This window comes from Eretmochelys imbricata, chromosome 5, assembly GCF_965152235.1.
Source record: "Eretmochelys imbricata isolate rEreImb1 chromosome 5, rEreImb1.hap1, whole genome shotgun sequence".
NCBI lineage: Eukaryota > Metazoa > Chordata > Testudines > Cheloniidae > Eretmochelys > Eretmochelys imbricata.
Window position 1 is genome coordinate 95,159,049 of NC_135576.1, and position 26,531 is coordinate 95,185,579.

The window sequence follows — 26,531 nt, forward strand, 5'->3', positions numbered from 1 at the left end:
AAGTACTCCTTTTCTTTTTTTCAAAATGTTTTGTATTTTCTTCATTTACATTTTGTAAAAAGGTGAGCATAGTGAAGTTTGGCTTGTGTTCAACTATAGTCCAGATAAGAATTAGCAGGAACTCTGAACTGAAATTTGATAAATTAAAAAGTCACACCACTGATTTGCTTCCGTGACATACCAAAATATATCAAGATGTCATTTAACATATTTTTTCTTATAATCTAAGTAACATGAAGACAAACTGTCATCACTTCTTCATTGTGCTTTTTGATTCACTGTCTCAAAACCTCAGATATTAAAATAGATGTTATAATCTAACATTTTAGGCTTCCTTAGGCATTTGAGTCCAGAAATATTTAAGTCTAGTAAGGCCTAAAACAAACGTGTACAAAAAGGATAAATTTGCAGATTTATTTGCAGACGTTTACCTCAAACGTCATTTTTTTAAAAAAGGTGGTCCATGAAGCAATGAAGTTTGGTAACCACTGCTCTAACAGAAGTCTTGAAATTTTTTTTAACATGGAGTGAGGGTGAGAATGGTTAGAGTGAGGAAAGAAGTACATTGCCCAACTTGGAATATCCCCCTTTTTGTTAATATTCCCCTTTCAGTAATCAGGCTAAAGTAGTGCTTCCTGTTACAAGAGGTCCCACCTTTTAATGGATGATGTGATAGGCACTGTGCGAGTTTCACTAAGTTGGAGAATTGTGGCTACCTTCACCATCTGACAACTGTGATTATTGTTTCCTCCACTTATTTTTTCCTTCCCAGATGTGGTAAGGGGTAGTAGTTGCATGATGAGGGAGATAAATATACTCAGTTTGGCCAACATTTGTGTAAGATCATTCATTCCAAGTGCCCTCTGGTTTGTTTCCCATGTGAAAAACAGCTTTGCTATGGCATTTTTTCTGGATGTGAACAGATCCACCAGTTGATTGCGGAAATTCTGAGACATTATCTAGAATATTTCTTGTTATTTATTTTAACACAGCTTACAACCATCATGCTGCCCAAACCAGAAGTCCTCTGTGCACAAGTTTCCAAAGTGTATGGAAATGGGGATGGAGTGCAGAAAGCAAACCAGACAGGCCACCTAAACGGTGACCAGTGTATTATGCAATGGTGATTGCAGGATTATTTGCATAGCCAAGGTTACATCTAGTGATTGCACTCCACAATGGTACTGCATCATTGAAAATTAACACAACGGCAGCACACCACTTGTCAATACAGAAAATTCTCACACTGATGCACGGGTGATCAACATGGCTCTCTAAAGTACATACACAGGAACCAAATCTGAGTGGGGCACGACCATAGCATACTTAAAACAAGAGCAGGAAAAAATGTAATTTCTAATAACTTGGAGGCATGGCTAAATCTTTCTTTTCACAAGCAACTATACCTTGTGGAAATAGGATGATTTTTGTCCAAACCTATCATATGACACCATATTCCATATAAAAATGAGGTGACATGACTGCAGTACATGTGAAAGGCTTTTTCTTCTTTTGTTTCAATATAATAAGCAATATGAGATGCAAGACTACGAAACGTGTTTAGATTGTGTTTAGTTTTAGTTAAATCAAAATTTTAAAACAAAAACAGTAACTTTAAAAGCCAGTGGGGGAGGAGGAGGAAGAAGACAGGACACAAAAACTACAATTCAACTTACCTTTATTGTTAAAGATTTAATTGATAGGTCAGCCATTTGTGGATTAGTACCAGACTGCACCATTTTGAAGAAGAAATCACAAGGCTGCAATACCTGAAGAAAGAATTCATGGTCAACTCTAAAAATGTATAGTAATTGGAGTAAATATACACGCTTAGCTATAAAAAGATCTCCTCTAAAATGCCATTAGGAAGATTTAAGGGAAAGAGTTACTAGTGATAATTCTGTTGGTTCTTTAAAAATGATAAACTGACTACTTAATATTAGCATCCCTTCTGACATGAGAGAAAAGAAACAAAAGTGAATGGAGCAAACAATATTTCAGCCTTACTAGACTGTTACTCACTCAATATCAAAAGTGAATGATAGGGAAAAAGTATCCATTCTTAACAGAAAATGTCCATTCTTCAAGTAGTAAGAGCCACAGAGCTATTACAATGGTCCTTCAGCCTGCTTTCCACTTGTGGTCAGAATCAGACTTGTCAGTCGGTCTGCCCGGTCCTTTATCTCTTTGGTTGGCAGCAGGAGGAGAGTGAAGGAGCATGTGTGGATCAACAGACACTACTCTATATTATATAACTACCTGATTCTATATCTTGATTTGAACTGCTGGCCTTCTCCTCTAAGGCCCAAGAATTCCCTTTGTAGTTTGTGCATGTATAGAAGTCTATGACCTGGTCTTTTTGCATTGATTTGTCATGCTGCACTCAGACTGTGAGTAGGAGAATCTGACATTGGTGATTATCCCCGCAAAAAATGGTTACTTACCATCTTTAAGACACAGTTGCAAACCACTCGGGGTGGGCAGGTGTGCGTGTGTGCATACACACCCAGTACACTAAAGCCAGAGAACGTGGCGTGGCAGCACCCACTGGGGAAGTGCTTGCACCCTCAGACCCATGGCTATATAAGGGCAGCACTGCCCCGACTCGCCCCCAGTTCCTTCACACTAGAATCCAAGGCTGGAGACTCCAATGCAGAGTGGACAGAGGGCGAGTCATGAAGGCAGGTCTGCACCCACATCTTGAAAAAGCATAGAACCATAGAATATCAGGGTTGGAAGGGACCTCAGGAGGTCATCTAGTCTAACCCCCTGCTCAAAGCAGGACCAATCCCCAATTTTTGCCCCAGATCCCTAAATGGCCCCCCTCAAGGATTCAACTCACAACCCTGGGTCTAGCAGGCCAACGCTCAAACCACTGAGCTATCCCTCCCCCAACAAGAATGACAATACAGGTAAGTAATTGTTTTCTTCCAGTGGTTGAAGACGTGTATTCCACTCAGGTGACTCATAAGCAGTTCCGACAGATGGTAGGGTTCAGAGTCTACTTAAACAATGACTGCATAACTGCCTCCCCAAAGTTTGCATGTGACCTATATGTTGCAGTCATAGCATAATTTTTGGTTAAAGTACGCACTGAAGACCATGTAGCAGCCCTGCAAATATCTAACATTGACAAATATGATCAATGTCCCTTGGATTCTCGTTGAATGAACCTATAATGTCCGCAAGGGCATAGTTTAAGCTACTCCATACGCTGTGGTAATACAGGAAGTTATCTACCTGGAAATAGTCTGTGCAGAAAGCATCTGATCTTTCATCCGATCTGCACAGCAGACAAAAGTCAAGGTGATGAACGAAATGGTTTAGTCCTTTTGAGATAAAATTTCAAGCATTGCCTCAGATCTAATGTATGGAGATTCTGATCACCCACATTTCCATGCAGCTTAGGAAAGAATAAAGGCAAGTAAATAACTTGATTAAGGTGAAAGTGTGAAACCATCTTGGACAAAATCTTTGAATGTAGTCTTAAGGACACTTTGTCTTTCAAGAACTGAATAAATGGAAATTCTGCCATTATGGCTTGTAATTTGCTAACGCTTCTTGTGGACATTATAGCCATAAGAAAAGCTGTCTTTTTGGAACAGAGAAACCATGAGCAGGCTGCCATCAGATCAAACGGAGGACCCATCAGGGCAGCCAGCACAGTATTTAGGTCCCACAACAGGACCATTTCCTTCACAGGTGGAAAGAGGTGGACAATACCTTTTAGAAAGCTCACTACCATGGAGTTTAAGAAAATTGACTTTTCTTGGAGGATGAAACAACTGAGACTGCTGCCAAGTGAACCCTCAATGAGTTAAGAGCCATACCAGAGGACTTCAAATGTAACAGGTAGCCCACAATGTCCTGAACATGAGCTGACATGAGTTGAGCTCCCTTTAATATTGACCAAACTGAAAAATGTTTCCATTTAGCCAAATAAGTAGACCTAGTAGATGGTTTCCTACTATTAAGCAGGATCCTATGTACTGCTTCCATGCATTGTTGTTCTTCCTCACTGAACAACATACCATCCACAGTGTGAAGTACTGGATGAACAACCTGGGCATGGTACTGAGTCAGCAGGTGAGAAAGGGGAGTAAGATCTGGGAGGTCAAACAGACAGACTGAGAAGGTCGGAGAACCAATATCGTCCTGGCCAAGCTGGCACAATAAATATCAGTCTGGCATGGTCCAACTTCAAGTCTGAGAATAACCTAAGAAGCAAACGGGATGGAAAAAAGGCATACATCAGGTCTGTTCCCCAGTTCAGATGGAAGGCATCAGCTAGAGACCCTAAACTAAGTCCTGCTCGGGAACAAAACTGACAGCACTTGTTATGCTTTATTGCAAAAAGGGCAACCTACGGAATGCCCAATTCCCTGAACATGGACTTTACCACACAGCTCTTTAGAGACCACTTGCGGTTGTCAGAGAAAGTCCTGCTGAGATGATCAGCCAACCGGTTTTGAGAGTTGGTAAGTGTGTCACTGTGGGTATGATGTCTTCCTTGACACAGAAGTCCCAAAACTTTATTTCCTGACAAAGCTTGCTGGAGTGGGCTGCTCCTTGCTTGCTCACATAATATGTTATGGTAATATTGTTGCTGAGTATGTGAACCATTGCTCCCTTGATCAGACACCAGAAGGCACAATCCCATGCACTGTAAACGTCGGACATTGATACAGAACAGCAATTCCCATTCCAAGCACAAACCCTAAACCTTTAACGTTCCTAAATGTGCTCCCCAACCTATTATGGGGGCAACAGTGATTATATTTCTGGTTGGCAGAGGACACGCAAAGGGAACACCCTGGCAACATTGTTCCATTTTGGCTTAATGCTGTAGAGAATCCAGCATCTCTGGAGGCACTCAGACAAGCCTGTACAATGACTGGCAGCTCAGGTGATAGACCAGCTTCAGTCATAACTGAAAAGGATGAAGAAGCAATCTCACCTGCTGAACTATACAAGTGAATGTGGCCATACCTCCTAATAACTTCAGGTACATATGGACCGTGGTCAAAGGATGAGACTGCAGATCCAGACAAAGGCAACAAATTGCCTGGAATCGCTCATATGAGAGAAAGGGCCTCAAATTCATGAAGTGTAGTAAGGCTCCAATGAGCTTGACTTTTTGAGTTGCAGTCAACTCGACACTGCTTTGTTCAAAATCAACCACAGTCAATCAAAGAGGTTCAGTGTGAACTGGACACGACTGAGGATTTGTTCCTCGGATCTCCCTCTCGCTAGCCATACCCTAGGTATGAGAAGACATGAATTCCCCTCCTTCTGAGATAAGCTGTTACCACCACCATGCATTTGGTAAATATGCCTGGGGCTCATGATGGGACAAATGGGAGAACCATGTACTGATACTGTTGGCAGGCAACAATGAATCTCAGGAACTTTCTGTGGCCTGGGAAAACTGGCACAGCAAATTAGGCATCCTGAAGATTGAGAGCAACAAACGAGACATTGTGATTGAATGCAGGAAGAATAGTAAGCCGGGTAACCATGTGGAATCTCAAATACTTGATGTATTTGTTGAAACCAGGGAGATTAAAGATAGGTCTCACCTTTCCTTGAACTTGGGGATCAGGAAGTACAGGAATAGAATTCCTTTCCCTGAAGAAAAGGAAGAACCTCATGCATAGCTCTCAGAGCACACAAAGTCTGGGCGTGCTGAAGAAGCAGCAAATCATGAGAAGGGTCCCTGAAAAGGCTCAGGTTGGGAGGAATGGGACGGACAGAAATATTGCATAACCCAATCCCACAGTGCTCAGCACTTATCTGTCTGTAGTTATTGTTTCCCCAAGTACTGTAGAATTGAGACAGCCTGTTCCCAAACTGAGGAGCCAGGGTTGAAACATTCACAACTGGTACACTGCTCTCATTATAAAAGTATGGTTGACTAAAACTAGACTCAGAAGATGATCTCCTCTGTGATTTATGTCCTCTTCTAGAAAAGTCTTGCTGCTTAGCAGGATAGGATGATGGCAAAAGTATCGCTAAGAGTGATATTGCTGGTGATGTGACCCTCAAAGTGACACTCTTTGTAGCCTCAGTTTAAACCCTATTGACTATACAGTAGCTTGGAAGTCCTTCCAAGTAAAGTCTTGTCAGTTTTCTCAGAAAACAAAAAACGACAATTGAACAATAAGTCCTTTATGGTCTGCTGGTCTCTCACTTGCTGCAGTCAGACTCAGGGAACTTGATGATTACCTGTTCTGTTCATTCCCTCTGGGGCTCCTGGCATTAGCATTGACCCAGTATGGCCATTTGTATGTTCTTATGTACTATGAGGTGATGCAAGAAAAAAACACTCAAAACCTTGCATGGAAACATAACTCTTGTTGCTATGTTTAGCTCTGGGTGTTATAGATGCTGGGATATTGCACACAGATTTTTCAGGCTCCAATATTGCTTCATTTAGAGGGAAAGCAAGTCTCCCAGGAACTGTGAATTGAAGAACATCTCTAACTTAAGGGTGCCCTTCTGAACATACCCAGCCTCAACACACAACAACAATTCTGTTTGTCTCAAAAGGTCTTGATAGGATTTAAAATCCTCTGGTACTGTACAAGAGAACACAGGCAATATAGGATCATCTGATGAAGAGGAAGAAGAGGGAAGCAGAACTACTGGACTCTTTTATGGTAATACATTTGACTGTACCAAGGGATCATGTTGCACCCCCTTGACCTGTGACTATAGCAAAGGTGACCCAGGCAGAGAGACTACCGGAGGAAAAGGTGATCTAGCCTTAGACTGAGCAGATGATTGAGACCTTGCTAAACGAGGAACCTCCCCGGAATTTCAAAGAGGCTACTCTGCATAGAGGCACAACATTGGTGGCCAGTAGGAGCTGGGCCAGGAAGCTTCATCCCTATTACAGGAGCCATAATGATCCCATCACCAATGTTGATGCCTGGGTCTTGACAATTTCCATGAGCAGTACCGTGAAGGTGAAGGAGAAATTTCAACACTTGAACCAGAAGACCCTTCTAAGTAGTCTGGTGGTAATGGAGGAGCCGCTCCAGGTGAAGCCAATAAACGATCTGTACCATCCACAGTCCAACATGCTGGTCTCATCAGATCCAATGACGGTACAGTCGAAGACACCTTTAGTACCAATAAAGGCCTCACACTCATACTCGGTGCTAAAGCAGGCATTGGAACTGAAGATGTAGACTCTGTTGGAATTGTTGTTGGTACCAAAGACAGCATTTGTGCTGGCAGTCCTCCAGTACCAATCAGGAAGCTGACTGTAACCCAGTGCCCTGGGTCTGAGGTGGTGCGGACAAGTCAGCAATCAAGCCAAGAGGTGCCAAGGATACAGAAGACAAAGCCACCATTGTCTAAATGTTCTTGAGAAACTACCTGTCTGTTCTTGACTCACCACAACAAGTAAACTTGTGCCTGATTCATCGATGATTTGGAGACTACAGTTGTCGGTACCAGACTAAACAGAAACCCCTGGGGCAGTACCAGAGTTGACAGTACAGAGTTTCATTGATGAGGCATTGGTACTAGATAGCAGGACAGGACAGTTCTATCCCACATACTGGAAGACTCACAGTGCCAGTCTGCACTCCTGCTAAACAGGGAGGAGGAATCTCTTTCAACTCTAAAGCAGCCCCGTCTGTTCTGTGGGAAGGGGAATGATCCCTCTTCCTTCTGGGAGAAGGAAAGGAGATCGGATGTGAAGTCCCCATCTGTATCGGCTCAGGCACTCTCTGGAGAGTCTGAATCTGTGGTGGTCCCTAAGCAGGCCCTTTCTCCATAAGGTGTGTCTTCAAATGCAAGTTCCTCGTCACCTTCTCTTAAACAACTTACAGATGGAGCACCTTTCCTTAATATGCTCTTCTCCAAGGCACAATAAACTTCAGATGTGGGGGGTCACTAGTAGGGATAGCATCCTCACATGATGGTTAAATGTTTAAAACCCAGAAAATGCATCAGGTTGGGCTAAAACGTTACTAACTACACTAATCTAAACTAAACCCTAAGGTATTACTAAACTTACCTATTTACAGGAAAAAACACAAACACCATGATAAAGAACACGAGGGGAGACACCATACTGAATGCTCTGACTCAAGGTGCGGGTGGAAATGAGGTGGATCAGGGGTAGCATAGCCGTTATGTAGCCATGGGAAGGGCTAGAGGGCACAAGCGCTGCCCCAACAGTTACTGCTTCGGTGCATTGGGTGAGCATGCACCTGAGTGGAACATACAACTGCAACCCCTCAAAGAAGAATCTTGCTTTAGTAGGAAGTGAAACTGGGCTCAGAGATTGCTCCAAAATATTTCAAATGGCTAGTGTGACAGGGTCAGGCCAGATGGCTACAAGAGAGTAATATAAGGCAGATATATTAGCCCCAGGTTAAGTAGGTCCCTTATCCCTGGGTAAAGTAACAGGGAAGGTTCCAGAACAATCTGGAACCTTCTGGAGACAATTAAGACAGGTTGATTAGAACACCTGCAGCCAATCAAGAAGCTGCTAGAATCAATTAAGGCAGGCTAATCAGGGCACCTGGGTTTAAAAAGGAGCTCACTTCAGTTTGTGGTGTGCATGTGAGGAGCTGGGAGCAAGAGGCGCTAGGAGCTGAGAGTGAGAAAGCATACTGTTGTAGGACTGAGGAGTAGAAGCATTATCAGACACCAGGAGGAGGGTCCTATGGTGAGGATAAAGAAGGTGTTGGGAGGAGGCCATGGGGAAGTAGCCCAGGGAGTTGTAGCTGTCGCACAGCTGTTCCAGGAGGCACTCCAGACAGCTGCATTCCACGGGGCTCTGTGCTGGAACCCGGAGTAGAGGGTGGGCCCGGGTTCCCCCCAAACCTCCCAACTTCTGGTCAGACACAGGAGTTGTCGAACTGGACTGTGGATTCAGAAAAAACGGCCAAGCTGAGGACTGCCATGAAGCTCCAAGGCGAGCAAATCCGCCAGTAAGCACAAGACCCACCAAGGTAGAGGAGGAACTTCGTCACACTAGCTATTTCCCTTGTTCTCAAAAGATATGTCTAAACTGTACACACAGAAAAATGCAGCTGTGAGACTTAGACCCCAGGTCTACAGACTCAGACTCATGCGATGGTGCTAAAAATAAATTTGTAGACGTTTCAACAAGGGCTGGCGCTCAGGCTGTGAGACCCACCCCCTTGCCAGGATTTAGATCATAGATCCTGCCTAAGAGGGAATCTACACTTCTATTTTTAGTGCCCAGCAAACTAGAGTCTACAGACATAGGATCAGACTTGCTGCCATGGGGCTTTATTTTGCAATGTAGACATACTGAAGGAGGTTGGGTTTATTTGTCTCTCCTCTCACATACAGACCCCATTTTGGCTCTCTCAAGGAAGGTAGAAGCCCGAGGCTCAAGGATGGGTTCCCAAAAAGCAATACCCCTCTCTACTGCATGGGATGTATATGGACCAGACAAGTCTGTTTTTCTCCTGAAGGTCTCAGTCCAGGATATGAGTAGGGATTCTTGAGGAGGCTATTATAGAGGTGGCAGTAGGAAGAGGAAGCTGGGCCTGAAGGCTTCTAATTACACTTTTTGGAGCTGGCAGTGTCCATGCTGTATCTAGTGCTTTCAATGTGGGACCTGTGGGAAAGTGGAGGGGACAGCTGAGCTCCTCAGTTGGAGGCATCACTGATTATGTGGGCCACAGGAACTCAGGCATGACCCCCCTCCCCCAACACACACAAATCTGTCATGCTGCCCTTTGGACTGTGAAGGAAACTGCACTCTGCCTACTGAGCTGGTCTAGGTCCTCCACAAGACAGTCTAGAGGGAGAGCGGGAATCAGGAGACACAGGCCGCTCCTTTTGTCTCTGGCTTTTCTTGTCCTAGCTCACTCCCTGAAACCTGAAAAGGTATCAGCTAAAGTAACTTCTCGCTTAACACTGTAGTTATGTTCCAGAAAAACGTGACTTTAAGCGGAACAATGTTAAGCAAATCCAATTTCCCCATAAGAATTAATGTAAATGGGAGGGTTAGGTTCCAGGGAATTTTTTTTCACCATGTGTGTGTGTATGTGTATATATATAGTTTTTTATCTGGTGAAAAAAAAATTTCCCTGGAAATTTGGAGAGAGAGAGAGAGAGAGAGAGAGAGAGAGAGAGAGAGAGAGAGAGAGAGAGAGAGAGTGTGTGTATATATACACACACACACAGTGTAAGTTTTAAACAATTTAATACTGTACACAGCAATGATGATTGTGAAACTTGGTTGAGGTGGTGAAGTCAGAGGGTAGAAGAGGGTGGGATATTTCCCAGGGAATGCCTCACTGCTAAATGATGAACTAGCACTCGGCTGAGCCCTCAAGGGTTAACACGTTGTTAATGTAGCCTCACACTCTACAAGGCAGCACGAATGGAGGGAGGGGAGACAGCATGGCAGACAGATACACACTGTGTGTGTGTGTGTCTGTGTGTTGCATTGTCCCTTTATGTACGCTGACCCCCCTCTGAGTACACTGCCTTTTTAAATAATCAGGAAGTTGAGAGAGCAGCTGTGGACAGCAAGGTCCTTCCATCCTGAGCCCTGTCGTGTCTCCCCCTGCTCGATGGATGCGGTAGGCAGGGGGAGGGGGACACCCTGACATTAGCCCCCCTCCCTCTCCCTCCTGCACAGCAAGCAGGAGGCTCCCGGGAGCAGCTCCAAAGCAGATGGCAGGAGCAGCACATGGCAATGGGGGGAGGTATAGCTGAACTGTCTGGCAATTGATTGCCCGCTGGGTGGCTGCCGCACAGGGAACTTAGGGGAGCAGGAAGCTGATGCAGGGCTGTCGGTCCACCCTGGTTCCAAGCCCCCCACCAGCTACAACAGAGTGCTCTTCCTGTAAGCAGTGGACAAAGCAAGCGGCTGCCAAACAACATTATAAGGGAGCGTTGCACAATTTTAAACGAGCATGTTCCCTAATTGATCAGCAACGTAACAATGAAACAATGTTAACTGGGACGAGTTTAAGCGAGGAGTTACTGTACTTTAAATACCTCAAAGAGGGAGTGGAACTACTGCAAATACCTCCCCAAAAGGCAAATGCAGCATGCCACCTGCCTGGGAATTAGACATACATAATTGAGCCTAAATGTTAATTTAAACATTTGATACAAAATTTGGAATTTCCCTCAGAAAAGCTCTGCAGTTAGGACGGCTGGTTGAGCCACCAACTTCTGCAGAGGAAGAAAAAAATGAACAGATCTTCAGAAGGGTGAACATTCCCCTCCTCCTAATCACTGACAGGCCTGGTTCTGTCCCCAAGCTAGAAGCAGGCTCAAGTGCCATTGTAAAACATCTGTGGATCTTAACACAAAGAAGAAATTTAAATTGTACCACTGGCAGTCTAAATTCTCATTGGAAAAAAACTGGAGAATGACTTTTCTTTTCCTCCCACTGATGTGTCTCAGAAAAATTTTCACACCAAAAATGTTCTAAATTATTCAAAAAGCCTTGGAAGCTGACACAATGCTAATAGTGCATTCCCAGAAACATGTTATCTGTATGCTTAGATGATATGGGAACTATAACATTTTCTTCCCTTAGACTCACAATTTTTAGTTATAAAAAACCCCCAAAAGCCACAAATTGGAATAGTACAATCATGAACGCTGTAGAAGAACAAAGAACAGTCATTCTCAAAAAAAAAAAGCTTAACAGTAAACACTAGCAGCTGTACTTCTGAAAAACATGTAAAACTAACCCAGATCTTCATGTTCCCTCCACTAACTCAGAGAAAACAAACATACTAACAGTATAAAATGCTGTAGCATAGCCAGAGACTACCAGATGGCTATTCACTCAAGAATAATTTTTCACCAACATTTCAAACATTAAATCCACAAACTCAGATTAATTATTTTATATATAAATTAGTCAAAGAAAAGGATTTACACCACCAATAATATTGTAATTTTTCAGATACTCAGATTATATTTAATAGGAAAACTCACTGTAGTAATGTTCCCTTTTCTCTTTTCTACAAGAAAGGGGCAGGCTTTCATTTGTATATCTTTAACAGCAGCTGTCATTTTATACATTTGAGGGCTGTTCTTAATGAAGATCTCACACTGTGTTGTAACCACCAATGCAGGAGCATCACTTCTTGTTAAATCAGCCACAAACACAATTTCTGGATTTTTAACAACGATGTTCATTTCCACTGAAGATACCAGCTGCACAGATGCTGAAAAAAAAAAAAAACATTTAAGTTAAACCTATTGTTTGAACACACCAGGAAATTACTATAACTATACTGATATCTATGTTTACATATATACACCATATTTCCTTTTGTTGTTGAGTAAAAAGTCACTAAGTATGCTTGGAAGGATTCCATTTGAATCGTTAGTTGTCAGTAAAAATCTATTTAAACTAACACACAGATAACAAAGAAAAACATATCCACTGATGGTAGTTGGCATGTGTCTGGTAATCATGCACAAGAGAATACTCAGCCATGAAAGACTAGCAGAAAAATAAGTTGTTAGACTGGAATTGAATGGTAAGACTGAGGTTGTCTGGCACACTGAAGAAGGGAGATTTTTTAAGACATGGGAGCCAAACCGGGAAGCAGCCTAAACTTAGTATTATGGTTCTATGCTCAAGTTAGAAACTTATATATTAAAAAAAAGTTACCAACCTTGCCCCTTTACAGCTGAAGTTTGCTTGATACTCCTCTGTGCAGCAGCACTTTCTGCACTAGCCTTTAAAAATATATCTGCAACAGTAAGTAGAAATTCCATGCTCGCACAGAGATATAGGTCTTGAACAATTGTGTCCAGAACAGTGCCATCTCTCCCCTGCTTGTAGCTTATATCCACCATCTCCTTCTTTTCAGATCCATGTTTCATTTCCACCATTCTGAAAGACAATTAAGACAGTATACAATAAGACACTTTCAAAAGCAGACCTGGCCTCTAATATGAACAATTCATTCTCATACTTGAGGAGAGTTCTCATTCTGTCCACTTTTTAAAAAAATTAGAAAACCCACCAATATAGGCATTAGCCAAAAAATGATGTTAAAATAACACACAACTCTAAAAAGCAACTTTGTAAAATGGCACTTTCTTACTCAACAGATCTGCTCTTCTTGGACTGTCAGTCATAAATACTGGCTTTGGTGACTAAGTTTTTACTGCTGTGGTCTTGTTGGCAATGAAAAGGCAACAAACTAAGAGCATGCTGTAGTCCAGTCTTTCTGATATAACTAATTACAACTTAGATAGTTCTGCTAATGTATCTATTCAAATCCATTGGTAGCAATGGATATACACAGGTGTCACTGTGGGCATATTTTGAAGATATTGGTGCTGCACAGGTGTAGAAGAGAGTAACACTTGTTCCAAAGGATCTTTGTTAATGCTGATGATGCATGAAAAGGGAAGCTCTGCTCTGTAGGAACAACAGATAGAAAAATTCAACTTTATACTTATAGCCAAATGGTTCTCAATTTATAACTAAAATACAACACTGAGCACCAGGTGCCATTTGCAGCTTTTTGAGTAGGACCTCACTTTACCATTCAAAAAAGATAGAAGAAAGTTACAGAGGTGAAACATGAAATAATCAGAACAGTTAACTCAGCCTCTTTGTTGCTAGAGGCTAAAGAACATAGATCTCCTTGATGGCCACTGCAAGAGCCAGAACAGTGGCTTTGTGAATTCCAGAACAGTGGCTTTGTGAATTTGTTAATACAGCATTCAGAATATGACAAAGTTCAATGTTCCTATGTTCTCCCATGACTTTAATACTGTATATTTTTGTAAATATGAATAGTTCATAAAATCTAATAGTATTCAAATAATCAAAGTTCTATGTTATGTATTACATAAGATTGTGTAGGTTGTAAAATAAATTGACACTAATGTTATGTATGCTACCAACTAATAAAACATAATGGTATGTGTTACTTTTCGTTAACACACCTTCGTCCAATGTTAGGCACAGTATTCATGCTATAGTGATGGATGCCTAACAGACCAATTACTTGAAAAGATAAACACTCACACATCAAGGTAACACTTGAAATATTAAAACTGTGCAAATGTACAAATCTTAAGGGATTTCATTGTGACTATTTTAAATACTGTGTTTCACATTTCAAATCCTTTTAACAGTATCTAAAAATATAATAATCTAGCACCAGAGAAACCATGATGAAATCTGCAGATGAATTATTGAGTATGTCCTCTTTCAGCAGCATTTTAATGTTCACTTAAGTGATACAAATATATTTTATTGCTGTACTGAAAAACCCCCAAAATATTTCCTACTGACATATATAGACACAATTCTCTCCATATATCTTATCTATTGTCTTGTAAAAGTAAAAGTGGAATGGGTTTCTACATGTTCCTATTTTTTTCCCCAACTTGATAATACAATTAGTATCATCCCACCAATATTGCTAGGCCCCAAGTAATATCCATAAGAAAGAGCAAGTAGCACGCAGAATAAAGGTCCAATCTGTGCATACACACAAATTTTAGTTAGTTACTTTCCAAACTGTATTTATAAGACATGCAATTTAACAAACTCAAATAGCAACTTGTAGGTAATGTTAGCAGCCCTAGGATGAATCAAGAATCACTGATGAACAACAATTTAATCTTTTATGCAAAATTAACACCTTGGAGTTGTCTTCTGGACTGTCAGTCGTTTATCATCTAATGTGCAGTTTGCTAACTTGACTGAAGCATTCATTGAACCATCTGACAACATTTTGACAGCAGCTGATATTAAGACCAATTTAAACTCAGCAAGTTTCAAAAGATCATCTCTTTGATCCAAAGCAGAAACCTGTTTTAAAAAGGAAACATAACTTACACAAAATAAAAAAGAGAAAGCATTTTTCTAGATTTGTTCACAACTACTATACTTGAAGCATTTTTGACTCAGTCTGACTAGCAACGGTTTTAATTGCAACCATATTAAATGTAAGATTAAAAAAGGAAATGTATAGTTAAATCAAAACTCTGTAGTACCATGAAATCAGATATACAGAGAGAGCTCCACGAAGGCTAAGTATTACCTTTAGTGCATTACAATAAGAAGGTGCCACTAATGTGCACCACTTTACACAAGAAATCAGATTTTTTTAAAGCATCATTTTGACTAGGTTTCAAGCCATCAGTTACTGAAAGCTTCTTATTCATTTTAAAACTTGAAACAAATTTAAACTAATTTTTATTAATTTTGACTAGAGTGCATTTTTTTAAAATAAAACTTTTACCTTTCCATTTCCACACAGCCACCAAGGGGATAGGAAGAAGAAGAGAAGCTGAGGCCATGGCCTACATTTACAATTTAGGTCGACATAGCTGTGGCACTCAGGGCTGTGAAAAATTCACATTCCTGACCATAGCTATGCTGACCCAACTCCCAACGTAGACATAGCTATGTCGATGGAAGAATGCTTCCATCTACACAGCTACAGCTACTCAGGAAGGTGCTGTTCCTACAGCGAAGGAAAAATCACTTCTATTGCACAGAACATGTCTACCCCCTGGGGTTATGCTGTCATAGATATGGCGCTATAGTTATCCCACAGTGTAGCTGTGGTCTGAGAACCAACAACTAGTTGAAGCTCCTTGATCCTCTGGCTAAGCTCAGGATAGAGCAGCTGAGGGTGGGGGGCTGCTCTAATTTGCACCAGCTGGAAACCGTCCTCTATACACTACACACTGGACACAGCTGGCATGCAGTGCAATCCAGCCACTTTGCTTTTCCAGACCACCACCATGGACTGCACAGAGAAAGATGTAGGAACCCGGTTTTCCAGCTCTGATCCCACTGGGGACTCTCACTGGGGCAAGTCATGCCTGACCAACCTGACTGCCTTCTATGATGAGATAACTGGCTCTGTGGATATGGGGAAAGCAGTGCAGACATATTCTTGACTTTAGCAAAGCTTTTGATACCATCTCCCACAGCATTCTTGTCAGCGAGTTTAAAAAGTATGGATTGGATGAATGGTGTACAAGGCAGACAGAAAGCTGGCTAGATTGTCGGGCTCCAAGGGTAGTGATCAATGACTCAATGTCTAGCTGGCAGCCGGTATCAAGCAGAGTACCCCAAGGGTTGGTCCTGGAGCCAGTTTTGTTCAACATCTTTATTAATGATCTGGATGATGGGATGGATTGCACCCTCAGCAAGTTTGCAGATTACACTTAGCTGGGGGTAGAGGTAGATACTCTGGAGGGCAAGGATAGGGTTCAGAGTGACCTAGACAAATTGGAGGATTGGGCCAAAAGAAATCTGATAAGGTTCAACAAGGACAAGTACAGAGTCCTGCAGTTAGGATTGAAGGATCCCATGCCCTGCTACAGGTTGGGGACCGACTGGCTAAGCAGCAGTTCTGCAGAGAAGGACCTGGGATTACAGTGGATGAGAAGCTGGATATAAGTCAGCAGTGTGCCCTTGTTGCCAAGAAGGCTAACGGCATATTGGACTGCTTTAGTAGGAGCATTGCCAGCAGATCGAGGGAAGTGATTATTCCCCTCTATTCGGCACTGGTAAGGCCACATCTGGAGTACTGTATCCAGTTTTGAGCCCCCCACTACTGAAGGGATGTGGACAAATTGGAGAGAGTCCAATGGAGGGCAATGAAAATGATCAGGGGGCTAGGGTACATGACTTACGAGGAGAGGCTGAGGAAATTCTGCTTGTTTAGTTTGCAGAAGAGAAGAGTGAGGGGGGATTTGATAGCAGCCTTCAACTACCTGAAGGGAGGTTCCAAAGAGGATGGAGCTTGGCTGTTCTCAGTGGTGGCAGATGACAGAACAAGGAGCGGTGGGGGAGGTCTAGGTTGGATATTAGGAAACACTATTTCACTAGGAGGGTGGTGAAGCACTGGAATGGGTTACCTAGGGAGGTGGTGGAATCTCCATTCTTAGAGGTTTTTAAGACCTGGCTTGACAAAGCCCTGGCTGGGATGATTTAGTTGGTGTTGGTCCTGCTTTGAGCAGGGGGTTGGACTAGATGACCTCCTGACGTCTCTTCCAACCCTAATCTTCTATGATTCTCCTATGGTACTATTTAGTACTGTTCCCAGTAGCAACCAGGTAATGTTAGAAGGATAGTCTGCAACAGTTATCAAAACCGCTAACCAAGGGTTCTAAAGAGAAAGTATAAAACCTGGTTGCTACTCTAATGACAGAGACAAATATGTAAATTTCTCTGTTGTTGGTTAAGGCACATGACTATGTTCTAAAACAGTGGTTCTCAAAGTTTCTTTTCCCACGAACCACTTGAAAATTGCTGAGGGTCTCAGCGGACCACTTAATGATCTTTCCAAATGCTGTTTGTATCATTAGATAACTATTGTAAAGCGCTTTGAATAAAAGCGCTATATAAAAAAAAACCTTAATAATAATAAATATTTTTATTCTACAAATAAAAGCACACAACTCATATTTTAATATCAGTAGTCTTACCTTTCTAATGTGATGGATGTGCCCTCTCCCCCCAGCCACGGCAGTCCCCAAGCTGGGGCTGGGAAGGAGGGGGGTCTCTCCCTCACCACAGCAGCCACGGAGCTGAAGCTGGGAAGGAGAGCCGTCTCTCCCCAGCAGCCGCAGCCCTAGACCTGAGGAAAGTTGCCTCTTTCTCTGGCCGCCGCAGCCCTGCATGTCCCTAATTTCTCCCACCCCCTCTTCTCACCCCATTCCCCCCTAATCTGCCCAAGGCCACGACTTCACCTTACATGTGAGTCTTCTCCAGGGTCCAGGCACCTAATTAGTGGAGCCAATCCTGCGCGGCTCCACTAATTAGGTGGGTGGCCCTTCATTCTCTTGTGTGCGGGCGCCCAGGCGCGCACCTTAGAGGGATCTATCCGTGGACCACCTGAATGGAGCTCGCAGACCACCATGGTCCATGGACCACAGTTTGAGAACCTCTGTTCTAAAATGTTAGAGACAAGACTGATTAACTTATCAAGAGTTAAACTCATGACAAACTGTAAGCAGAAGCTCACAGGAAAACATGCCCAACTAAACCTTCTAAGTGGAGGTTAGCTGACAAGTAATTGATCAATTGGCAGTTAATTGATCTTTAACTATTCATGGTAAATAGGCCCAATGGCCTGTGATGGGATGTTAGATGGGGGGGGGATCTGAGTTACTACAGAGAATTCTTTCCTGGGTTATCTGGTTGATGAATCTTGCCCACATGCTCAGGGTTCAGCTGACTGCCATATTTGGGGTCGGGAAGGAATTTTCCTCCAGGGCAGATTAGAAGAGGCCCTGGGATTTTTTTGCCTTCCTCTGTAGCATGGGGCATGGGTCACTTGCTGGAGGATTCTCTGCACCTTGAAATCTTTAAACCATGATTTGAGGACTTCAATAGCTCAGACATAGGTGACAGGTTTATTGCAGAAGTGGGTGGGTTAGATTCTGTGGCCTGCATTGTGCAGGAGGTCAGACTAAATGATCATAATGGTTCCTTCTGACCTTAATATCTATGAATCTAAGTATGATGATTTTGAGTCCACATTAAGATAGAAGCTAGCTTCATAGTACAACCCCAATTTTCAACCCACCGCCACAATTTAATCAAAAACAAAGCAAATCCATCTGTAGTTTCACACTTTGTTTTATCCAAGGTTAAATTTCCTGGAAAATGAGAGTCAAATCACACAATAAGCTTCAGAGACAGAGTTTCCCTATTCTGTTTTCTGTAGTATCGTGAATAAATCTGTGACTACAGTTTGTAACCACTGCCCTTGAGCTATTCCTGTGTAATATCCTCTAATTCACATTTTCCTGTTCAGAATTGCCAGCATTTTCAGTAAGATTACTAATTTGTTTTCTTTAATAACATGAAGTTTTGTTTACCTGTTTAGACTTTGGACTATATAATACCAAAGTGAGAGAGTCGAATAGGAAGTCCAGTTTTAGTGTTGTTTTAACTTTAACAGGTGAATGTAATTCCACCACAGCAGTTGTTACCATAGTTGTTCCTTTTAAAAATGGAAGATGCATTAGCACTAAAACTAACAGCAAAATAGAAAATTACACATTCCTCAATGCATAGCAGTCTTCATATGACTACATCCTCCCCCCACTTCAGCCCAAAGATAATTTGACTTTACTAAATCAATTCTTCTGTATGGCAAAGTCTTATTTTAAACTGAAAATTACATAAAAATATCATTCTAACTATCAGAATTCCACAACAAGGAAAAACACACATTCCTAGTTCCTGTTAACACTATTTAGGATTACATGCTCATGCATTAGGAGGTTTATATAATCTGATATATGGGGGCGGGGGGAGGGCAGGTGTTGGATGAGGGTAATTATCAAGGCCTATCTTTTTTTACTTTGTGCTTTTGTCTGTCCTGCTTATCTAGACTTTTTTATTATGTGTCCATACACTGTATTGCACAATGAGCCCTACAGGAGCTCTGGTAGTAAAAATAAAGATTTTCAGTGATCCTGTTATACTGTGATTCTGAGGGATAAACAGTTTTAATGTAGTAACAGAAAGAAAAGATCATCATAAATAGAGGGAAATAACTGATACTAAAAAGCAAAGTACTCTCCATAAACATTACCAACCCTAATTGACAGTTTATTGAATGTTTTATGCAGATGCTTAAATTGTCAATAAAGCTGGACGCTATACAACTTTTATAGTAAAACATTCTAATGTCACAAGATCTACTGCAGAAAGTTATTTGTCTTTTTTCTAACCCTACATCCACTTTGGATATATTAAGAATAAATTAGATAAAAAACTTTAAACAAGGCCACTGCATATAAACATAACATTTAAACACAGTTAAAGGAGACATCCTTGTAAATCCACTGGAAGAGTTAACCTGTAAATACCATATAATGCTTCTGGATTGTTGCTTAAGCTTAAAGAACATACCTGCAGAATGCTGGGAAGTACTGAGGGCATCGCTGCAGCTGCTACTTGTATCTTTTGGTTCTGGTAAAGGAGGTGGAGCACCAGAACTGTCCCCTAAATTTTCATTCAGTGTCCTCAATATAGTGGTTAAGTCCTCCTGACTGAGAATGAGCTTAAAAATAATAATAAAAAAAAGGCTAACCTTGGAGAACAAACCTTATTTTACTCTGAATATAGCAATCTCACTCACTTTAAAAAAAAATATGGCAACTAAAAGGCACTATTTCTCACTCCCCTGCAGTCCGTTTCTCAAACATTCTCCTCTCCAAAATTTGTTCTCAAAAGAGAAGTATTTACTAACAAAATAGGAGATTTATTTATTAGTTGGTAATAACTCTTTATGCTGCTATATCCCAATAACACAAATTAGCATATTTGAGTCTTTGCTCAGAAGACTAGAACCATGAAAAACAGTTGTATAAAGCCTTCTATGTACTTAAAATTAGCTTTGGCTAGAATTCAGGTTGTGTATGCACACCAGCAATGGTTCACATATTATTTAGTGCAGCTATGCAAACTTTCAATTAAAAGCTAGGTAGCTGGGTATGAACTATTTGGCTATATGTGGGTATACATCTGTTAACAGATGCATTTAGAGCATGAATCATATTTGTTGAAAGTTGTCATATGGGGCCAGTCACATAATACTTTCCAACATGAAGTCATTAGTCTTGTTTCTAAGCCTGGCAAACCAATGTATTTGTACAAACACAGAACACAAACCTTGTCCATATACTTTTAATGAGAGTACACTGTGGAAAACACACATTTGTTCAATCCTGATTTTTAATTAACATAGGTTCAAACCCACATGAATAGGCTGTGAAAAAGAATACATGAACTTGTTTCAAACCATACCTGAAAGGGTGTACAAAATACCCAATACACAGGTAAATCAAGGATATTGCAGGTCAGGCGTGAGCTACGCTATTATAATAATAAAGGAGACATAATGCCTGCCTGCATTTCACATTATCCTAGTCCAGTGCTTGAAAAAGCCATTGTAAGCTCTCACTTATCACCTTATCACTTATCGACCCCCTCCTTTTTCAACCTTATCAGTGAAAATCCACTCTACCTATACCTCTCTGAACCAAATAACCACCAAGTCAAGAAGGTTTGCTTTTGTGGGAAGTAAAATTCATTAGCTTCCCACAAATATTTCTGAGTCATTTCCAGTACTGGACACTTACATTTATAGGTTTAAGTCGTCCAAGTATTTTAATATCAGGCACTTCGCTATACCAGGCAGCAGCTAAATTCCGTTCAACAGTAACTTCCAAATTTAGTGGCTGCAACAGCTGTATTTCACTTTGTAACGAACCTCTCTCAAAATGTGTTCTGTGGATAGAAATAAAATGATGTTCATAACTCAATATCCTTCACTGAAAATCTGAAGAACACAACTATGAAACATTTTTGCATTTGCCTAACCCTTTTGAATACTATCTATATAGAGAGGAATAGAACTTGTCCCTGTAAGAAGTGAATTCTGTGTGAGGATTAAGGAATGCCAAACAAGGATACCCTAATTGGATATTTTCTTCTATTGAAGGGTTTGTGGAGGTCAGTGGTTCTCAACTTATTTATCATTGTGGGCTGCATATGCAAGTCACAACGTGTTACTTGGGCTACAGGGGCTGAGTGGCAGGGCAGCGGCAGCCCAGACCCCGAACCCTGTTGTGTGGGGCTGGTGGGTTGCCTGCCCCGAACCCTTGCCATGCAGGGGCAGCCGGACAGCTGCCCAGACCACCAACATGTGGCTGCCCCGGGCCCCCGACCCTGCGTGGTGGGCCGCCAGACCCAACAAGACCCTGACCCTGCCACGCTGGGCTGTGGTACAGCCCGCACCACACCACACCAGGCAGCCAGGAACCTGGACTCTGCCACGTGAGCTGGCATTGAGCATACAGCTGACCTGGGATGTGTGCTAATTGGGTCGCATGTGGCCCGCGGATTGAGAACTGCTGGTGTAGGTGGATATTTTCGTTAAACAACCTTAATTATTTTCTCACAAACTTTTCTGTTTGTGATTTATTTGTAGAGTGTCACGTACACTAGTGGTGCTATGTTTCAAGAGTAGCAGCCGTGTTAGTCTGTATTCGCAAAAAGAAAAGGAGTACTTGGGGCACCTTAGAGACTAACCAATTTATCTGAGCATAAGCTTTCGTGAGCTACAGCTCACTTCATCGGATACATTCAGTGGAAAATACAGTGAGGAGATTTATATACACACAGAACATGAAAAAATGGGCATTATCATACACACTGTAAGGAGAGTGATCACTTTAGATGAGCTATTACCAGGAGGAGAGAGGAGGAGAAAACCTTTGTAGTGATGTTCAGCCACCAGGTTTGCTGTGACATTATCGGGGATACTGTTCCTGACGGCTCGTAGTCCATATTAGTGTGGAATGTTGGTGTAGAGGGCTTCTACATCCATAGTGGCCAGGATGGTGTTTTCAGGAAGATCACCAATGGATTGTAGTTTCCTCAGGAAGTCAGTTGTGTCTCGAAGATAGCTGGGTGTGCTGGTAGCGTAGGGCCTGAGGAGGGAGTCTACATAGCGAGACAATCCTGCTGCCAGGATGCCAATGCCTGAGATGATGGGGCGTCCAGGATTTCCACTGTATTTTCCACTGAATACATCCGATGAAGTGAGCTGTAGCTCACGAAAGCTTATGCTCAAATAAATTGGTTGGTCTCTAAGGTGTCACTAGTACTCCTTTTCTTTTTAATGGTGCTATGTAAGTGATAACCATAAACCTGGTCTTCAGATAAAAGCACTTCATTTTGAAGAATTGTCAATATGAGGTATTTCAGAAGAATTAAATTGACTTTAAAAAAACCACACATACATATTAGGTTACCTGTATAGTTTTAGTTCACTCAGCTTCACTGTCATAGAGTCAATAACAGGTGGAAGGCTACATCGTGCCTTTGTTTTAACAGAGAACTGATTATTCATGGTAATTAGACCAAAATCAGCAACAAGGACATTAGTAGAATCTGCTGACTGTGGCACTATGATTACAGGTGCTTTAATATTAATATCCAGTGCGATTCGGGAACTCCGTTGTGCCAATTCTTTTACACCTGTAGCTGCTTTCCCTGCTGCTTGAACAGTTGCCTCGGTAATAGCTTCCTTAGCAGCTTGGAAGTTATTTATAAAAGCCTAGAAAATAATTAGAAACTATCATTACATCTGATATTAATCACGGGAATATTACATTTATTAATCATTAATTACCCTTTAAAATTCCACCTCAAATGCTATATTGTGTGTCTTAAGTGCTGGCAATATTATACACTCACCTAATTTGCCTATAGAGATGCTTTTATAGAATAATGAAGTATTCTAATACTAAGAATAATGAAGAATAATATATACTGGAAATGAAGTATGTGTGTACAATTATTTATATACTGTATATTAAAAATGGAGTTCCAACACTAAAGACCTTCCATCATGATTCTGAGGAATTACATGTAACCTATTCCAAGTTTGTGCATACTCGTTAGCTTTGGAAAATTGTATGCAAGAGGCATTCATTCTGATTGTTTTATTCTCCAATGTCATGTGACAGCAAACTGTGTATGTGAATTTAAAATCTGGTCATGTACCATAAAAAGAAGTGTGAGAGTAATGATGAATAATAATAATAACAACAACTGCAGAGTTACAGAAGCACTGAAGTTTTAGCTTTTCAGTTCCAGCATGTGAATGTGGAGGAGTTGTAATTTTGTAATTTTGGAAGAAAACTCTTTCAATTTCTGAACATTAAATGGAACCTTGTACAAAAATAAGGGAGCTCATATAAATATATATCATCTTGCATGTGCCTCCTTCCACTTGCGGTTGGACATGTCTAAAAGAAGCTGGGGTGGGGTGGGAGACGAGACAAAGATTTGACTTACCAAAATAGCTGAAACAAACTTGTTGACAAAAACTACTTGAATGCAACCAACAGTTAAATAAACCTGGCTGTCCACAATATTCATATTTGTATAGGCAGCACCATCTGTAGCATCCACGTACGACACCATTTTAAAACTGAAGACTTCTTTTCCTGTGATATAAAGAGCCTTAAAACAGAGAAAAGGGTAATTAACTCAAACCTAACACTGAAGAAGTTCATTATTAAAATATTTTCACTACAGCCTATTACAAAAAGTAGTAACACTTCATACTTCTAGGCTCTGTTTTATCTATGGATTGTAAAGAATTTTACAAATACTGAGTTTGAAAATCCGTGGGAGAATTTTAAGTATTGGACTATAATCTCAGCAGGTGTAAATCAGCTCACTGAAGTCATTATAGTAAGTAGTAAAGGACAGCTTAGTGTATGAGCCACAGAAAGCTGTTTTGTTGTTGTTGTTTTTTAATACAGCAGTCACAGAGTTGTGCGGGGACTGACATTTTAGGTTCTTGGACAATCAGGCACATACCTCTTACTGCGAACAATGATCCCAGCACCCACACAGAGCAATAGAGAAAATAATGCTAGATGGTAGACCCCAATAATTAAGCCAGAATTAGTGTCTGTCCACCAGGCAACAGAAATCAATAGCATATATGAGCATTCATACCTTTTTATGCAACGCCATATCATCAGAATCCATAACAACTATGTTCTTTAATTTTGCAAACACTTCAGTTGCTGCTTTCCTCATGATCACTTGGCAATCAAGACCTAAAAAAAAAAAAAGAGTAACAAAATTAACTGATATCTGTTAGTATTTTGTAATTACATGTTCAAACTTTCACTCTTACCTTCTACGTGAATTTCAGATATTCTGCGCTTTTGTTCTCTAATAAAAACCCGCAAACAGGATAAATCTGCACAGACATGTAGGTCTATGACATCCTCATACTTGGATTTTTTTGATGCTGTGAGAAAATTGAAACCAACACTATTATTATTAATTATTTGTATTATGCTAATACCTAGATCATAGTGATGATAGACACATATTACCCGTTCCAAGTTTAGTTGTAGGCTTAGTTTGTAACTTTATTTAATTTTTTAAAAATAAACACACATTGATCCTTTTCTAGTACAGAGGGAACAAAGTGCAGCTCCAAAAGGAAAACTAAATGCAATTCCAAGAGGTGAGGAAAATGGGTGTGAAAAGGGGACTTTGTGCTCCTCTTATCCCTAGCCTACTCTGCATCTGGCCAATGCCCCGGCATAATTTTGAGCATTATACCAACTACCAATGGCCCCAAGGGCAGAAATGGCACCAAGGAATCCGCAGTGTATATAGGGAAGCCTCAAATCATACCAAAATACATTAAGTGCATGTGGAATGGCATACTAGTCCACAGTCAACATTTAAAATCTGCACACAACATCCACCATTAGGGATCCGATACACAGTTGCAGGCTTGAACAGGTGGGCATAAATCAAACTGGAACAGGGATCCAATTAAACTGTACAACAGGTGCAGAACAACCAATAGCCAGACAGGTTCCAATTTACATATTGGACCAAACTGACATTAATTAGCCTATGCCAACAACTTGGAGAAGGTTGAATGAGGGTATCTGTACTAACCACTGACACAGTAAGAAAGAACTGGTTGAGGCCCCTAGTATATCCCTGGTATTGAGTGCCTGGATCCACAAAGATGCATAAAACTAATAGTCAACATTCTTACACAGCGTTCTGCCTGAAAACAATCCATTTCTGCTCTTCTCATGCTTTTTCATAAGTGCTATTGACCAGTGGAGTGAAAAAAGTTTGATTTCAATAATTATTCTTCCTTTCCTTCATTTCCAGGCTTATATGACTGAAGGGCTCTCTACTTCTCCATCTTCCAACAGTTAACATTTTCTCTGTCATCAAGAACTTCTCCCCACCTCTGCAACTAAGGACATGGTCACATGTCCCATGTGGTGGGGGGATGGTGGATAAAGGGCAAAGCAAAAAGAAGCGGGGGGAACCAAGATAAAAACCAACTTACTTAATTTTTTAAGAACATCCTTTTTCTCTTCTTTTTCCTGGACTAGCTCTTCTGTTATTTTAGTCTCTTGTTTTGGTAGAAGATTATTTAGGTAATTCATGGCATTTAGAAGTGCTTCATTATGCAAATGAACATCTAGAGAGGAGAAATTCACCTACAAAAAAAGGCATTTTTAGCCGGAACATATTTTCCAAAAAGCTTTTTCCAAAATAAGAATAATACACAAACGTAAAAACAAATGATAATCATACCTTTAACAGCTGCAGAACATTCTTGTAAGCAGTTTTCAATTCGGGTCCATTAATATCAGCCTATTCCCGCAGAAAAAATAATTAAAATAAAAATCTGCAAACTTCATACAGAAAGTTTACTGCAAAACCTACTACAGCTCCATGCATTTTACTTTTTAGATACCATATACACAAACAATTTTAAAGAAAGTCACCAGAAAGATTAAGGAAATGACATTTCTAAAGTTTTCTTACCTTTACATATTCCAGTGTAAGAAGATCATCCTCTGTATTATCCAAAGTTGTAATGATGTAAACAGGTTTGTCTTTATCATCTTTTTTTTAAAAAAATTAATGTTAAAATAGCTTGGTTGACACTTATTTTTTCAAGAAAATGCAAATAATT

The 26,531-nt window shown here is 41.0% G+C and overlaps 1 protein-coding gene across 4 annotated transcripts in view; it reads right to left on the reverse strand.

The window, feature by feature from the left end:
• The window catches only part of VPS13A (vacuolar protein sorting 13 homolog A), a 285,176-nt gene that overhangs the window by 147,571 nt on the left and 111,074 nt on the right, over positions 1 to 26,531 (reverse strand). For all 4 annotated transcript variants that reach the window (XR_013346200.1, XR_013346201.1, XM_077817554.1 and 1 more), the window contains exons 27-40: positions 26,381 to 26,460; positions 26,147 to 26,206; positions 25,896 to 26,049; positions 24,702 to 24,818; positions 24,518 to 24,621; positions 23,846 to 24,013; positions 22,798 to 23,102; positions 21,121 to 21,268; positions 19,889 to 20,039; positions 18,847 to 18,971; positions 14,643 to 14,812; positions 12,651 to 12,871; positions 11,962 to 12,194; positions 1,677 to 1,769 (exon numbers count right to left, since the gene is read on the reverse strand). Coding sequence is in view for 2 of the 4 variants with exons in the window: in XM_077817554.1 (XP_077673680.1) it covers positions 1,677 to 1,769; positions 11,962 to 12,194; positions 12,651 to 12,871; positions 14,643 to 14,812; positions 18,847 to 18,971; positions 19,889 to 20,039; positions 21,121 to 21,268; positions 22,798 to 23,102; positions 23,846 to 24,013; positions 24,518 to 24,621; positions 24,702 to 24,818; positions 25,896 to 26,049; positions 26,147 to 26,206; positions 26,381 to 26,460 (2,129 nt within the window). In the remaining 2 variants the exon portion in view is untranslated. The remainder of the gene's footprint in view (positions 1 to 1,676; positions 1,770 to 11,961; positions 12,195 to 12,650; positions 12,872 to 14,642; positions 14,813 to 18,846; positions 18,972 to 19,888; positions 20,040 to 21,120; positions 21,269 to 22,797; positions 23,103 to 23,845; positions 24,014 to 24,517; positions 24,622 to 24,701; positions 24,819 to 25,895; positions 26,050 to 26,146; positions 26,207 to 26,380; positions 26,461 to 26,531) is intronic.